The sequence below is a fragment of the Hippoglossus stenolepis genome, chromosome 19, assembly GCF_022539355.2.
Source record: "Hippoglossus stenolepis isolate QCI-W04-F060 chromosome 19, HSTE1.2, whole genome shotgun sequence".
Classification (NCBI taxonomy): domain Eukaryota; kingdom Metazoa; phylum Chordata; class Actinopteri; order Pleuronectiformes; family Pleuronectidae; genus Hippoglossus; species Hippoglossus stenolepis.
Window position 1 is genome coordinate 11,198,723 of NC_061501.1, and position 17,902 is coordinate 11,216,624.

Consider the following 17,902-nt stretch of genomic DNA (forward strand, 5'->3'; position numbering starts at 1 on the left):
CTGTTTTACGCCTCTTTCTTCTCCAAGCAAGTGTCAAAGCAAACATCTCTGTAAATAATTAACACCGTTTAATCTCGTCATAATCAGTCCTACTTATTTTTGCACTTATTCTAAAGACATAAGCTGAATTAAAGTATGAGAAAATGAGAAACCCTGTGACGACAGGAGCTGTAGCAAAGTGTTGGATATTAAATGCTGACGTGGTGTTAACTCCACCATCTGTAAAACATGAACTATTACTCAAAAGTCCACTTACGTGCTTTTTCCAGTATTTACAACCACATCAGACATCTGCAAAGTCTGGAAAATATCCGGATCCGATAATCCGGACATTTTCTGTCTGAAAAACGGCTTTAGTAAAACTGAGATTTTGTTCAAATGACCAAATGATAAATCTCAAATAATTCTTGATTACATTCACCTCAACACACAAGTCATATCTTGTGTTTTTGTGTTTGCGTTTTACCTCTTGGAAGCATATCTGACTGCATTCAGTCAACATAATAATAATAATAATATAAAAAGGATGAATGTTTGTGCTTTTAACAAACCAACAGTCTCCAAATCTCGTCACAACACATGATCATCTACTGCTTTATCTATATCTGTAGCAAATACTGTTTTCTTTATCTGATGACCTCTGATGATCCGAACACATCTGCCACCCCGGCTCACCACGGTGTTTCATCTCAGGAATATCTCACACTTCTTATGTCACAAATCTGTGGATGTTCTTTTTTTTTATTGCCTCAGCAAATTGTGGGAAAAAAACAATAACGCGTCTCACGATACTTTATCACTTTCCCACCGTGTGTGTGTGTGTGTGTGTGTGGCTCACAGCTCCAGGCCCATTGATTCCTACAGAAAACACAACACATACATTGATTTCATTTTCAAACATGGCTCAGTGATTTTCAGCAGAGTCGTTTCATGGAAGGTGGAGGAGGAAGTGCTGGGGACTATTGGACCATGGATTAACCCCCTCAGGTGACTTTACAACACTCGTAAATTTCCATTCCCTATATATGTCAAATTTTTCATCAAGATCCATAAGTTATTCTCTGTGAAATCAGTGAAAATGTCAAAAACGACCCATGTAGCAATGTTAAAGAAAGTGGGAAAACAATTCCTGAAACTGCATCTGTGTCCAGATCTGTGCCAAAATTTAATGGGTTCTCTCTTGGCCAATGTCCTAAGAAAATTGATTTAGTAGTTTCTGTGCAATCCTGCTGACATTCAAAGAGCAATAAAAACAAAACCTCCTTGACGAGTTGATAAATGGCACCACCAAGGTTTATTGTAATTGTCACCCAGTACAATGGTGCGGCTCATTGATTTGTGTTTTTGACAACAAAGACGGTCTGTGGCACAGAGGCATAAGACCCGGGCTGCACTACACAAAGTAGATATTATATAATAGAAGGGGATTTATTATGCACGTTCATCCACATTTTCATAGTTAAATGGCACAAAGTAACAGATCGCTGTCCGAGGACAAAGGTGCTTTTTCATCTTGTCCTTCGCTGTTTGATGAATGAATAGCTACATTATTTCTAATGGCATGTCATTCTGTTAATTTATACTGGAGACAAACCTCATGCTGTAATGATTGTCGTCACCTAGGGAAAGAAAAGCTCTCCCTTTTTTCTAAGCAGAGAAACTTAATCTTTAACTTTCAGCTGGTCTGATAGCTCAAGGGAGTGTGTGTATGTGCGTGTGTGTGTGTGTGCTCGCTCCTTATATCTGACATTTTTCTGTTGCATCACCTTTACTCGCTTCCTCCCTCCACTACCTGTGCCGTGCTCCGGCCTCTGCATCACCAAACCCAACCCCGCTCCCTCTCCCATTAGCGAGATGAATGAGCGAGCGGGTGCTCTAATTCGGCTCCGCTGACTAATGGACTCAGCTGGCAGCTACATCTGCTCGGCCCGCCGAGGAGGAGGAGCGCCAAGGCCGTTCACACGCATTAGCGGGAGATCTCTATTCCAGAAGCCTGTTCAGGTAGCGTGCGGGACCAGCTTGAGGCCACGTTACACCCAAGATGAATCGCCTCGCTCTGACCAGCCAATATGGGAATTGAACCTTACCGGCCCAAAATAGAACAAAATCAATGGGGCTGTGGAGCTCGTCGGTGCAAAGCAAAAGCAAATGCGGGGAGTCATCGATTTTTCCATCTGAATTATGTCCCATCAACCCTTGAACCCTTGAAGTCCTCTAAATTAGAGCTGTACTAACAGGAGGATAAAGGAGTGAGAGGAATCCGATAGATACTGATCAATGTCCAAGCATCGATGCGAGCCAAAAATCCTAATAGTTTTCTTTCTTTGATGAGTGAACAGGATATGTTTGGTGTTCTTTAGCAGAGCCACAAGAAGGCCTGTTTAATAGCAGTGTTTTTCCAGCTCTGTGGCGTTCTAACAGTAGCTGGAAGAGGCTGCAGTCGGTGCTGATTGCTTCTGTACACACAGGGATCCAAACTGTCAGTACAACTCTCCCTCATATTAGAACTAATCTCCCACTGAGCAACTTTATCCAGCCCTGATTAGTCATGGCAGAGGAGCTCTGCGTACCGAGGGGCTGAAGCTCTGACATCTCCGCGGCGGAGGCTGGCGAGGAGCTGATCGCAGCGAGCAGTCGTCTGGAGGATGGGTGTATTCACCGCCACTGTAATGGCTTTGTTCTGTGGAGAGACGAGTGTCTGCTGTCACCCTGATGCACGTGTGGAGGATCCCTTTAACTCCCTGTTCCATGTTTCTCTGTGTTACATCCAGCAGCTTGAGGATTATTTTACAGATACAAAGTTAGATCAGTGAATTAGTTCAGTTCCAACATTCAACAGATAAGAAATCTACTTTGTTCTTGTGAATAATTTCCTAGTGCTGTTAACTAATGGACATGTTCACTGTCGGATGAGTGTATTTTCTGTGTGGTCAGAGCTTCACCAGCTCCTGACAGCTTCTAATCTGTTTATGGTCTTATATAAATCTCAGTTTTTGGTATTAAAGGGAAATAATCTCCTGACATTCTCTGGAGAGGCTGTGTGTGAGAATCAAACGTCCAAGTGAGAGGCTCTGGACCTTCTCCGGGGTTTCTCCTGCCAGCCCCCCTTCAAAAACTCCAAATACTGTCTCAGTGTGAGAAGCACCAGGATTCACTGCAAGCGTGTTAATGACATTTTTTACTTTTCAAAACTGAAAAACAAAAAGAATACAAGTACCTCAGGATGAAAAAGTGGTGCCAACACGTGAAGACGCCAACATAGACAGGCAAGAGAGTTTTTGGGGATGAGAGCCGACGTCGATGTGCTGGAAACAAAAACGTGATCACCTCAGTGGAAATAATACGTCACCTCTTGCCTCTGTCTGCTGAGCCACCCCTTCTGAAAAAACTTTCTGTGTAAATGGGGCAACTTGGACACTCCACGAAATGTCCATCTAAAGTTGTTTTTTTTTCAACAATAAAATTCTTTGTTCTCTGATTGTTGCGTCTCTCTCTTTCTCCTTGTTAGCGCTGTAGGAGCTCTTCATCCGTCTCAAACAAGTCCAGACACCCGTCACAGTCTAATACTGTCGCAGTTGCCCCATTCGATTACATTGTAGCCACTGTTGTCGTGACGCGGCTACCGGAGGGGACGATCAACTTGACCGACACCAAACATAGTTTAAGTAACATTCATTCACACATTTACAAACATGGGGCCCAGGTTGAAAAATACCGTTCTCACGCCTGATGTCAAATCTTAATCTGGTAACTGTCTTCAGAGAATGGGTGAAAGGTCTGAGACAGGACTCACAGTGTTTGGAGACGTGGCTGTTTGCCCAACTCTTACTGAAATACACAGAAATCAAACCTTCAGGCTCCAGGCTCATGATCTTGGCATTCCTCAAATGTTCTGCAGGGGGAAAAACCAGACACCGCTAATTGTGTGTGTGTGTTTTTATTTATTAGATTTGTTAATCTATTGAGCATCAGAACACAAACAGGAAGATGTGTCTGGGGAAGAGATAAATCTTCTTTTATTGGTATGAAAAGGAATAATATTAGAATTTAAAAATGGCTCATGGTAACTTCACTTAGATGTCCGAGCTTCTTGCTCCACATGATGTCTGTACAGAGTTTAATTGTAATTTTTGTTTTGATCAAATGTTTTATTAAACACATCTTTATTAAATCAAGAATTGTTACTATTTATTAAATTATTGTATTAGGAGACATCTTTTACTGATAGATAAACTTTTGAAATCAATTAACAAGGTGCAACTTTTGTGAAAAATTAAAAGGAAAACATATCTGTACGAGCACAATATTTTCATTTGTCTCAAACATCCAGAGGGAATCGTTGATGACACCAAATATACAAATGTTTTAATGCGACTCAGCAGGATGACTCGGAGAACTGAGCCTTTTCATTAACCTTCAAATCAACTCTTTACCCGTCTCAACAACAACCGTGTGTGTGTTTGTTGAATTAGAGACTTTCACGCAGCACCTCAGGTCACTGAAACATCTTCTGACCAATAGGACGTGGCCCCAGAGGCACAAACAACTCAGCAGTTGGAGCATGTGAGTCCAAATAGAGCTCATGACGTCTAAATGTGAGACTTAGCTGACGCCAATTAGGAAACTTTGCTTTCCTTTTTTCTCTCTTGCTTTCCTGTGGGGAAGCAAATGCTCCGGCCGCAGATCAGCTCCTGTATAAACTGTAGGAGTCTTTGCTCTGAGACGTCTCAACAATGCAGTGGTGGGACGGAACAAAGTTTATTTACTTTTTGCTACTGCACTGGAATACGTTTTTCGTGCATCATGTGTTTCATCTTCACATTTGTTACCTCCGCCTTGGCAGGATTACCCAGAAACGACAGAGGGGATTACCAGGAAACCAGTGTGTGGTATGAGTCAGGAAAGAACACATTGAATTTAGGTGCAGATCTGGATAAAGGGTCGCACTCAAGATTGTTTTTAGTTTTTTTCACTTTCTTTAATATTGCGAGATTTTTCAACATTTTCACTGATCTGTCACAGAAGAATTCATGGATCTTTATTTTATTTCATGTTCAGGGGACTGATATTTATGAGTGTGTGTATTTTGGTGCAGATCTAAATAAAGATCCATGAGACCTTGGCGGAGATACACACTTTTTTTACATTTAGAAGTAACGATAGGGGAATTAGTCCATTGATCCAATCAGAGCGGGCAGGTAACAGTAGACCCCGCCTCCATCCAGCTAAAATGGATTCAGCAGAGGCTAAATCTTCACCATAATGATGTACTGGGGAATAGATTATATTCAACAAGTACTTTTAAGACATGAACATTTTTACTTTTAAAACGTATTAAAAAACTATGATTAACTTTTGCTCAGGTAGAACATTTAATGTGGTTATTTTATCTTGAGCTGAGCATGTTTGAGTTCTTCCTCCACAACTTCCTCGACCAAATCCCTTCATTGTTCTTCCTCTGAATGAATAAATTAGCACCCATGACCCAAAGCTGACCTATAACCCACAACATCATGACTTCTGACTTTCTGTGAGCGTGTATGACTATCATTGTCTTGAGCAACTCTTTCCTCAGCAAAGGTCACATGTCTGCGAGTGTGTACACATTGTATAATTACTTACAAAAGGGACGTCTCTACAGTGCTCTGACTCAGGTGTGGGAGGACAGTGAGACCGATACTCATCTAAAGAGGAAAATCTTCAAAATGAAAGCTGCGTCCGAGAAGTTCACCGGTAGAATTACAGAAGATCCTGTTTCCTTTCACTCACTGTGCTGATTCACAGACCTCACAGTAACAACTGCAGGGGTGTTTCTGCTAAGTGATTGTTTCACTTCTGTGAAACGCCTTCAATTCTAATTCATCTCCATCTCATGGAAAACATGGAGGCGTAAGACCAGCTGAGTTTTCTCCTGCTGTTTCACAGGTAGTAACGACACACCAGGTAATAATCTAAATCACTTTATTAATTTAAGTTAGGTAGAGACACTAAACATTGGAACCACATTTGCTCGGCTATGGAGCAGTCTTCAGAAAATTACAAAAAAAAGAGGCGTATGTCATACTGTCAAAAATAAAATGAAGAGGTAGAGAATTTAGGCTCATCCCCGAGACTGAAGGAATGACGCCCATTGGAATGTAGTTGAAATTCAAAAACTCTCGTCGTCCCAAACAAAAGGTATATAAAATATTTATAAATCAAATATGGTGGAGACAGTCGTTTCGGGGGGAAACTTGGGGTATTCACAACATTTAAACATTTACATTTCACTTTAACTGTACAAGGTGGACGATGGACAGGAGTGTTAAAGTGTTACTTTGGAAAGGATAATAGAAAGCTAGTGTCTTTTAATATATTTCCCTCAACCACACATCAGTACGGGGACAGCGGAGTTACAGCCTTTGTCGGGTTATTTTCTTACTCAAATAATATCGGTAACATAAATTTACAATATAAACAACCACAGATCTGGAAAAATCAAGACAAATGAGAGAAATGAGAATTGATTTCCTCTCGGGTTCTCCCAAAGTGGTACATTCTGAATGCGTCAGACATGCTTGTTGGACGTCAACTCCCTCGTCCACTTTATACTTGAGAGGTTGGTCGTTGAAGACCTGAAATAACAAGGACCTCTGACAGAGCCACTGGTGAGTCTCCTGTGAAGGTTTCACTCAGTCTGGCCATTTAACGTCCCGTTTGGAATGACTTCATTTTTAACATATGCTACGTGTCGGTAACTTACGGAACAAAAACAAAAATATGGTAAAGTTTAATTGTGAAATCATTATTTTACTTTATTTATTTATTTTTTTAAATGGCACAGGCTATAATCAGCTGTGAACTGGTTTCCTGACTGAGGGGAGAAAGAGTCTCTCTCTGTGTGTGTGTGTGTGTGTGTGTGTGTGTGTGTGTGTGTGTGTGTGTGTGTGTGTGTGTGGGGGTAGTTTGACTTGCTGCATTGAAAGAAAACAACTGAAATTACAGTGCATGTCTACAAAAATAAAATAAAAGTGAAAAAACTAAAGATTCTTACTGTTTGTACAGTAACATACTGTATATTTCCACAATGACACTAGAAAAAGGCTGGTGACTACATTATGTAAAAAGTTAATTATTGGATATCTTTTCTGTATGATTTCAAAACTAGTGACATAGTATATAGATGTTGGTTTCTTTAAACAAACTTAAAAAAAAAAGACAGAACAAAGTAAAATAAATCCTTTGTGTAGTACACAGCTTTCTTTGTTCCAGAGGAACAATATGGTAAACCTTTGCATTTGCTCAATGCAAGTGCACCAGTCTAGATTCAGTCTTTTTCTTCTTCCTTCCCCCATTTGCATCCTCAGTGGTTGTTTCCTCATGCCTGCACGTGTATGTGCCCCTGTTCGTTTTTGCAAACAGCGCCCCCTAGATTCCATTCTTCGCCTCGTTGTTGTTCATGGCCTCCTTTCTTTGAGCTAGGAAGGGGTACATGCACTTGTCGGCGCCGAGGAACCGGTACATGCACACGATGGCCTCGAAGGGCAGGATGCTGCGAAGAAAGGGCAGAGGTCAGATTAGTGACACAGGTTAAAACACATGCTATTTACTGAGGGAGCAAACAGGACGAGGTAAAGAGGGCACGTTAGACTGTTGGAGGCTGCTCACCTTTTCATGAAGTTGACCATATAGACGATGCGAGGTGTACAGATCATGTGCTGGTCGGTGAGGATGGCCCTCATGGCTTGTTTAACGCAGAACTCTGGCTTCAGGGGAGGAAGGAAAGGCTCAATCTCCTTCCTGAGAGGAGAGAGAAAGGTACAATTCTTATCTTTTACTAAAATAGGTTTTCTGATTTGCAGGTTGATAGGAAGACCAATAGTGGAAAAACAACAGGACGGATTACAACACAACTTGGAGGAAGGATGTTGCATTTTGTTGATTTCTCAGAAAATAATACATTAATCTTGTTTAGGGGACTGATATTTATATGTGCAATTTGGAGCAGATCCTATTAAAAATCTGGATCGAGTGAATTTAAAAGTGGTTACATAAGGGGACTGTGGCCGAGGTATACACGCTGCTCTAGTTATCACTTTGGAATTCACTTTTAAAGAGTGACAATTGCAACAAGCTTTAGCCAATTATGAGAAAGGTGATAATGGTGAAACAGGATGTGAACAGTAACAGTAATTGCTCCGAGTGCTGGGACAGTAAAGCCGCCCGCTGACTGTGGCCGTCAAACAAAGTGAAGGCTATTAGAGAAGCCGGGGAGGGGGGAGGTGGTGGGGGGCAGGTGCACCTGTTGGGGAGGTTCTCCTCTCATGGGAAAGTCGCTCTCTTTGTTTAAGCAGATCGCTGACCAGAGGAGTTTATAATACTGTATGTGCGTGTGTCACAAAAAACGTCAGCTGCTGCTTTGAAGTTCAAAAGGTGTTTGTGAGGCAATTTCATGTGGTGAAAATTACAGATGACAAACTCCGGCCAGGTGCAAAGAAAGAGCTGCATGTAGAGACAATGACACCAGGCAGCGGTGCAGGAAAACCCACCTTATCCTGCAGCCCTTGAACATCCCGGTGTCGACCAGGTACGGGCACACCAGCGTCATTTTGATGCCGTCCTTCTCCGAGGCCTTCAGCTCGTGGCTCAGCGACTCGTGGAACCCAATGGCACCAAACTTACTGGCGCAGTAATCCTGAGGGATGATGGCGAGCGAGCGAGCGAGCGAGCGAGCGAGAGAGAGAGAGAGAGAGAGAGAGAACAGGTTAATCCTGTAAAACTCTGCCCCTGCCTGCGCCCAGGAACCACAGAGAACATTAGCGCACATGCCCCGTGGGCACAGAGGTCTCTCCTTGCCGTTAATGACACAGCCACAAAAACCCTGAGCGAGCCCGACCACCGTTCTACTGTTTCATTAGCATTCTTCTCCTGTGCATCAGAAGACTGCTCAGCTTGGTGGGGAGGGTTTGATGTGGTTCGTTGTGGAAATAATCTTTTTTTAAAAAAAGAAGGGCTGAGCAAACACAGATGCACGTCAATAAACACGGGGAGGATAAAGAGATGAACTGCCCACATGACAAGTGAGGGCTTTGGTTCCCTGATATTAATGTGCTCATCTGAAACCATTCAAGGCATTTCTCCGAGGCATAATCGCTTAACAAAAACTGACTACACTTCATTCCCTTTGAAGGGGACTTAATCATTATGGATGAATGTTTTTACAAAACAGCACATGTGCAGCTATAAAAACAAAGGGCGAGGGATTAGTTGTCTCTGCAGATCGTCTGGAACTTTCTCTGAAATGAACCCTTCTAGGAGAGCTACCCGTTTACTCGCTCTGTGGTTATAGAGATAAATGAGCCCAGTAATATGCATTAAAATAAAAATAATCTGTGGTGGGGAAGAGGAATAATAAAAAACTATAGAAAGGAAAAGCAAACGTTTATCCAATGAAAGCTGCTGTGAGCTGAATACTGAGCGAGCATCAAGTTGCTCACAAAGCAGTGATGAAGATGTCTCTGTCCCTCGGGGAGCTGTCAGCTCGTTCTGGCCCTGGGGCCAGAGCCCATTAGGGGCCCCACACCCCCACTGCTGCAGATAGAGGAAACTATAAGAGGCTCCCCAATGCTCATCTGTGTCCCTTAATTTAACGGGTGGAGGGACAACCAGAGAAAAGGGGCCTAACCTCCCCCCGGCTCAGTGTGCAAGCTGGCATGCCGACGCTTTTGGAGAAAAGAGCACTGGTTTTGGATGGTGGGAACGATGGGATGTGTATGTGTTGTGTTGTGTTGTGTATGATACTAACCTCCACTCCAGCTGTGCTGAATAAACCCAGAGAGCTGGCAACCGTCACAATATGACCATGATTCAGCTCCAGCATCTTGGGGAGAAACGCCTTGGTGGTCTGGGGGAAGGACAGAAGAGACAGAAGGGCAGAGGGAAAAAAGAAGAAGGTTAGTTCACTTGTGCAGTTTGTCTGTGCCAAAGCCCTTTGATCGTCTCGGCCTCCCTCTAGTTCCCTTCTCCGTTTCGGCCTCTTCTCCATGGTGATTCAGAGAGAGGCGTTTGAATGAGAATTCATAACAGACACAAAAAAAAAACTGAGCGCTGGAGGTGAAGCATTTAAACGTTTAAAAACGGCACAGGTTGTTCTCTTTGTGGCAGGTGTGAATAAGAGAAGGAAGAGGGGGGATGAGGGTTTTCCCCTCTACAGGTAGCCACTGATAGGGTGTGTGGTGTGTGTGCTGCGGTACAATCTGTTCTTTTCCCACACAGATCTGGTGCCCGTCGTCGGGCCTGGCTCTAAAGAGCCGGTGACAACACCAATCATAGGCCTCCGTTCACTCAGCACTTCCAACAATACAATTCAGCCTATCGTCTGCCCCGAGCAGCAGTCAGCCGAACAATCTGTGGTGAGACGAGGCCCGAGATGAAAGGGCTTCACCGGAGCGCCACGTGAGAGCCAGAGTGGTTCCACCCGCCTGTCCAATGGGAGTTGGCGAGGTGGTGAGAAGAGCAACGCCGGGGAGGAGATGCAGAGAAAAAACACTCAGCGGTTGCAGCTGATTAACCTACGGATCCATTCCTCAAGTCTGCCTGTCTGCTGACTCTGGAGCTGCCCTGGACACAGCAGGAGCCAATCAGCAGGTGTGACATGTGACGGCCATGATAGGAACTGACCAATCACTCTCCCACTAGGAGGTCTACAAACAACCGGCAGGCCTTTTGTTGGGAGCTGAGCTGGAGCTATTCAAGTCAGATGTGCGCTGCCATAGTGAGGACCAATACACACAGGCTGCACTGCTTTCTTAATGTCAGAGGTTAGAAAAACACTCAGGGCACCTTTAAATTACAACGCTGATAGAATTTGCTGATAAATAGAGCATGAATCGTTGCCCAGTTTGCAGGGTGCAATGTAAAATGGGACACCTTTGAATTTTTAGGTAACACTGGAAAATTGGGGTCAGCTTTTTATTACTTCTGATAGTTTCCAGTGATTTTGTGGTTCTGTACTTGACATAACATAACAGTTTCAGTGGTCGGTACAGTGTGGAAGCTCTGCCAAAGAAATGATTCAACCTCCTTTGTAAACATTTGCTGGAGGGGAGCACAGAGCCAGAGAGGGAGAGCACGGTACCAGGTAGTACAGCCATGAAACCACTGGCAGGGGAGGAAAAGCCTCATTAAAAGCTGCACCCAGAGATTAACTGCATCGGACCTACTGACTTCCAGTGCAACCCCTGTCTCTCTGCTTGTTTTGTGCGATAAATAAAAACTCTTACGCAATAAGTCAAATCCACGCAGAGGAAGCCTGGTTTAAAGGCGGATGACTTCATCGTGTTGGAGTTTTATTCTATAACCAGGTACAGTATAACTGATCTGACTCAGCTCCAAACATCTGCTCTTTTCCTGGACATACATTTCGAAGTTGCTGCAATATTCAGCTCATCAAATGATGGGGCCCAAGGAGAGGGAGCGGGAGAGCGGGAGGCCTCAGCGAGCCAGAATGGCAGTGGGATGAGGGAGAGAGAGTTGCGTGCAAATGAAGCATTAACTTAAGATATGCCCGTACCTGTTCTGAGCCAAAGTTTCCCACTCCCACAGCAACGTTCAGAGCGCAGGGAACAACTCGATTTGGCGCAGCACACTACGACTGAAGCCAACACTTCGATGCAACCGGACAAGTTTGCTGAGTGGTCTGAAAATAACTGGAGCTGATGGAGGAGAGGCCGATTCCCGGAGCCCGAGGACGTGGCTGAACGTGTCCGACCGTCCCGTCTCTCTCCCACCCTCCGACGATGTCCTGCTTCTCATGGCAGCTCTGGCATGTGGGTATGACCTCCTCTGACCTCTCAGACACAAAATGTGTGAAGGCAACCAGGGGCTCGTGTCTTACATCAAGAGCTGCTGTAATTGGGTCTCAACGCTCTCTTGTTCCGCTAAATTACCCGCTGACACAGCCGGGCCTCCTTGGCCTATGTGGGGGTGCCCTGCCCGCTGCACCCCCTAATTGGTGTGTGCCCCCAGGAGCATTTAAGCCACACAAAGCTCCTTGCAGCTGGGGTGTCAGGCTGTATTAGTGCTAGCGTCTGACCAACAGGAATATGAACAAAATATTGGCCTTTGCGTCAGACCAGATGGCCATTTAATTGGGCTGACTTCTCCCTGAACAAGAGAACGAGGGAGGGAGAGAGAAAAATGCCTCGTCTGATCCTGCAACAGATCATGGAATTTGAGTGGGTTGGGTTTAGTGGTCGTCAGGGATGATGGATGCAGATTGGTCATGTTGCGGTGGCCATGCTGTAGTCGGGCGAGACACCACCACAGTCGATTACACCCCCCCCCTCCAATGACTGCAACAAGCATCCAATTTACCTCGAACGCAACATCAATAGTCGAGGGAGGAAGTGGCGTCAACACTACAAGTCCCAGGATCCAATGTAATGACTCATCAAAACTAAATAGACATTAAAAATCAAAAATCATTCATGTTCGATGTTTCTGAACATTTCAGGTTCAAGTCATTTGATCATGTCGTTCACTTTTTTTTGTTTAAGGCTTCACTGATTAAAGTCCTCAGGCATCAGACCTTGGCCACGAGAACTCCAGCTTGTGAATGTTTTACTTGAGGAGCTTGTGATTCTTTCGACCGGTTTCCGTCGCTTTGTAAGACGAAATTCTTCTGTGAATAATTGATATGAATATATCTCATAAACGTTGATAGGGATAAATAGTAAAATATCACAAGAACCAAACCTGACCCCTAGAGCTAAATTTCAATTTTGAAAGTTTTTTTTTTTTTGGCCGGACAATTGAATTTGTGATTTGATTTAATTTCCCTCTTTAATGAATTCTATCCCAATTTGAATTGAATTAAATCGCTCATATAAACTATTTAGATAACTGGTCATTCTTTGACTCTAGCCTTTCAAACTTGAGGATTTGATTTTCTTCTCAACCCTATGATAGGAAACCAAATATCTTAATGTATTGCCATAAGACCTCATGGGCTCTACGAAATTGTAATGGGCATTTTCACAATGGAAAAATTAGGAATAAGACCGAATCCCATCCCTTGAAGTATAACAGGTATGTGCTCAGAGTGAGACCCAATACAGGAGTAGTCACGGCTCGCTCCACCCGGGGGGTACAGGTGCGCTGGGCCTGAGGAGGGGCCCATATAAAACCAGTCAAGTAGGACCCTTCTGCCTGGCTGCGTCCTTTCTCTGGATACAGCAGGAATGCGGCCTTCGGAACTTGGCTCCTGTCGCCTGGCATCTTGTCAAGTTGATCCACAGACAAGAAACCAATTGTCAGATAAAGTGGGTCAGCAGTAGCTTACCATTACCCTCTCGCCTCGCCTGCGGATGGGACGGCACTGCCTTCCTTCCTCTTTTCTCTCCTGTTGCTCTTTTCCCGCCATGTCACCGTCGCGCTTTTCATGTCGTCACGCGCAAGAGAGGTGGGACCTCAACGCGGAGGATGAACTAATGCTCATTGTTCAACCACCTGTTGGGTAACCAGCTCAAGATGCTGAGGAGGATTTCCTCTCATGTCATTCCACTGAGACACACATAAATCCCCCCCCGAAAAAACTAACTCTGGTGGGAATGACATCCTCGCATGACTCAAAACTGAGACCCATCAAAAATTGCCAGCTGGACTAATCAGAGCGTCAGACAAATTCAATGTGATGACCCCGTCTCATAAAAACCTAAAGGGAGCGAGAGACTGAATCATAATTGTTCCGTGTGTGTGTGTGTGGGGCAGAGCTGGCCCCCATGACTCCAATGCAGCTGCACCCACTGCTCCAAATCAGATTGGGAGGAGTCAGTGGGGCCTGTGGAAGGAGGACAGAAGAAGTGTGGGGTCTGAGACACACACACACACACACACACACGATTATCACCCCTTTCCTGCTCATGTCAATCCCTGCCCTATTCCCAAATGAAAACTTACACAGAATACAAATCTTTTCTCCTCCTTCCTCTGGACTCAGACTTTGCTTATTTGTGCGTTTCAGATGTCAGAGGCTTTGAACCTGCTGTTACGTTGCGTTTGAGAAACTTCTACTTTTGGGAAATGTCATTATCTGGATGGGATTAAAGCTGGGCGGAGGCTCAGGGGTTTTTGCAAGTTGACAGATCTTCTCTAATGTCTCCCTTTATGGCTAAAGTCATGATGATGTTTTGCCAGAACGTGACACTGGACAAGCTGAATAAGATCAACACACTGAAAAGAATGAATCTGAAGCTTTGCACGTCCACCGCTGAGGAATATAAATGTGTGTAATGAAAGCTTAACAGCAGCAGGAGTGGTGGAGAAAGCAAATTTGCAGACCTGCTTCTGTAAATGTAATCTTTGTCTAACGGTTTAAAAAACATCATGAATTCATTTAAGTAAAAAGTCTTTAAAGCATCGAAACCCAATAAACAGTGTTTAAACTCCACTTCACGGCATAAGCTGAGGCTATTTGTCGATTCATAAACCACAACTAGACAATAAAAACCTGCAGTTAAAAAAAAAAGGTTTGTGTGAAAGCACCACCTGCATGCAGTGAGAGACTGTCCCATGTTTGTGTAAGACAGGGAAGTGGACAGGTCCCTGTTAGTCTAAGCTCTATTCATGTAGCTTGTGTCTTTAATGAACCACATCCTCCATACTGGCTGTCGCCATTCATTAAGTGCTTCTTTCATCTGCCTCACCCCCCTCTTCACTCCTAAAGAAACCACGCTCGCCACAGAATATGGGCGAACACAAACACAGACCTCTATTAAGAAATCCCAAATCTGCCACCCAGCCACTGGACCCTGACTCCAAATCCTGGGTGTAAAAGAACGTGGGGATGGCCAGCAGAGAGGCGCGTCAGTGGCTGAATGGAGCGTCCATTAAAAAAAAAGAGGAAGAAACACACAACCTGAGTGACTGACAACACAAGAGATTTGCATGCTCAATTAGTGAGCCTCACAATCACCGTGGTTTCATGGTATCATCGTGAATGCACAGGGAGCCCCGCAGCCAAAGTCTCAAAATGAACATCATCCGCTTCACTTGATGCGTTGCTTAATGTATTGTGACAAAGATGAAATGGTCAATTCAGAGGGACGCAAATAGGCAGAGGACACATTCCCAATCCTAAAAACGGACTCCACAACAGACCTGTAAACCAATTTGTGAAAAAAACACTATAACAGGTGTTGCAGCCCAGCAACAAAATCAATTCTCATTAATGGGTTTTTTTTCTCTTTCTTGGAGGAGAGGGGCTTAAATGCCTAACAACCGACTCTCAATCCCACCAGTGACGTTGCTCTTCAATTGACTTCTAAATGCTGTGGCAACCACCGTCTCTACACTCCTCCTAAATGGGCTGTTTTAGCCCCTGGCCTGGTCTAACAACACTGCAGCGTACGCTTATCTCAAGTGCAACACATTCACTCCATCAAGTCCTCATAGCCTTTCAGATAAGTATTCACACTGGGGGAAAAAAGGGCCAGGGGAACGGAGCCAGAGTAAAATCTGATACACAACAAATCACTCCCTGCCAACGAAATGTGGTGAGCGGTGGATGAGAGACAGACCCAAACCACGTACAGGAGACCCCCCCCCCCCCAAAACCACGTACAGGAGACCCCCCATCCCTCCTCTCTCTGCTTCATTCACGGAAGTTTGATTTGTGCGGCAAAAAAGAGAGGAGAAGGAAGGGCTGACATACCAGGGGGATCATCAGTGATCTGGAGCTGCCAAAGAGCAGCAACGGCAAAAGACTTTCAGGGAGCCAAACCCGTGACTTTCCTCTGGCAGAATTAAACAAAGCCGAGCTGGAGTATAAACACACCAGCCAACTATTTATGGTCATGTTTCCTCAATACTTGGGGAACACACACACACAGACACACACACGCACACAGATCTGATTCCTGAATTTGTTTGGCACACACAGGGATGAGATTGTGAACAGGGTGGAAACATTCCTGTGAACCTGGCATCCCAGCAAACACAGTGGGCAGATCAAACCATCACACGTTAATCCCCAACATTCACAGAGAGCTTTACTCTTATTTTACTCCCAGTGCGTCAAACTCACCCAGAAGTGTGCGTGGCAGTTGACCACCATGGTGCGCTCGATCAGCTCGTCGGGGCACTCCAGGAGGTGGTGGCCGGAGACGACGCCGGCGTTGTTGATGAGCATGTCCACTTCGCCCACCTCTCGACGCACCTTCTCGGCTGTGGAATACACACTCTCCCGCTTCCCGACGTCACACGCGTAGGTGTAGACCTGCGGCTGGAAGGGGGGGACCTCCTCTACACCTCCGATGGGTCCTGCAGGGATGGAGAGAGTGACGCGATCAATGGAAGAAGTTATTGGAAGTGATCAATCTGGGTTTTTAAAACACATGGGTGATTTTGTTTAGATTGCACAATCATAAATTGATCAGGGACTGTTGCACACTTTTGCACACCAATTGAACAAAACAAAATATTGTGCAAGACTTTTAAGCGATGTCGCCACCCGTGCGTAAAACCTGCGCACATCCAAAACGGTGTAAATACACATTAAAAGCCCCACTCACCGTCTTTTGTGATGGGAGCGTCCAGTTCGTGGTAAATCTGCCGCACCATCTCCGCCGTTTCCTCGTTGCTCTGGCTGTTTATGTCCCACAACACGAGTATCGCTCGTCTCCGGGCGAACTCCTTGGCGAAGAGCCGCCCGAGGCCGCTGCCGGCGCCGGTGATCACGCACACCTGTCCCGCCACGCTCTTCTCCTTGGGCCGCACCACCCACTTGGCCCCGGCGGTCACAAAAGCCCAGAGCACTTTGAGGATGACCACGAAGAACTCCGCGATGATGATCATCATCTTTCCACCGAGATCTCGAATTCAATTCAAGCCGAGAAAAAAAGAAAGAGCAGCGAGGAGAGGCGGCGCGCGGAGGGGGTGGGGGGGTGGGGGAGAGAGAGAGAGAGAAAGCTTCACCTCCTGCAACCTGTTTGCGGCGGAGAAGTGCGGTTAAACTTGTATCGCGGCTTCACGCAGGGAAACGCAAACGTGGCGCAAAAGAGCACCGCAGCATGAAGAGTGGACGGGAGGAGTGGAGATGCTGCTCAGTCAGAGTCCAGTCGCCTCTAAGACGCACGGCTGCAGCCACAGAGTCAACACGAGTAGCTGCTGTGAACTGTGCCTCCTACTTCCTCTGCTGCTCCTTCACTCATCTCATCCTCAGCCGCATCTCCCTCGCTATTTATTCAGTCCACCCATCAGCGCTGGACCCAATAGGACTGAGACTTGCGCGCCGGGTGCATTCATCACACTCGGAGGTGATGTAACCTGGAGGATTTTACCTAACACTGCTGTTTTTCACCAAAGTCAGTGGAAGATCAGAGACATTTTTTTTGTCACATGTTAAAGCGGCTGCTTCTTCTTTCTGCTTTGGATTTTGATCTATAATAAAGATGTTTATAATCAGAAAACGTGCCATGTGTCCGATTATAATTCAAGCCTACTGGTTTTGATTCCTTTCATGTGTGATCTTGTTTTAATCTTTTTTTTTTTTAAATAGATAGGATTTGGGATGAGGATTTTAGGAACATTTAAATTATGAGATTACACAAGTACAATTAGCAAAGATCAGGGGAACTTTTCCTTGAAGAAAATCTCAATTTGGTCATTTTACTTGTTTTGAAAACATATACTTGATTTAAATTGGAAATCTAAAACACATAACAGCTATTTTCTGGTTATGATCCAGTCTTTTCTTGTGTGTGTGTGTGCATCTGCAGCAGCCTTTGTGCATGGCTTTGCCCATGTTTGGTGTTTGGGGGAGGGTCAGTATTTTGCAGGTCCTTTACTGATGTGAGCTGATGTGCCAACATGTGATGATTGTTCTATTAATCAGGTAAAGACACTGCATTTAAAAAGAAAGAAA

At 44.8% G+C, this 17,902-nt stretch overlaps 1 protein-coding gene across 1 annotated transcript; it reads right to left on the reverse strand.

Annotated features, from left to right (window-relative positions):
• Positions 1-5,944: 5,944 nt before the first annotated feature.
• On the reverse strand, positions 5,945-17,478 carry rdh10a (retinol dehydrogenase 10a). The gene is made up of 6 exons (XM_035143201.2): positions 16,551-17,478; positions 16,064-16,299; positions 9,785-9,883; positions 8,529-8,674; positions 7,648-7,779; positions 5,945-7,531 (listed from the first exon to the last, which is right to left on the reverse strand). Exons 1-6 carry the CDS (start codon positions 16,834-16,836, stop codon positions 7,408-7,410), a joined length of 1,023 nt encoding a protein of 340 aa, XP_034999092.1. The 5' UTR covers positions 16,837-17,478; the 3' UTR covers positions 5,945-7,407.
• Positions 17,479-17,902: the final 424 nt, after the last annotated feature.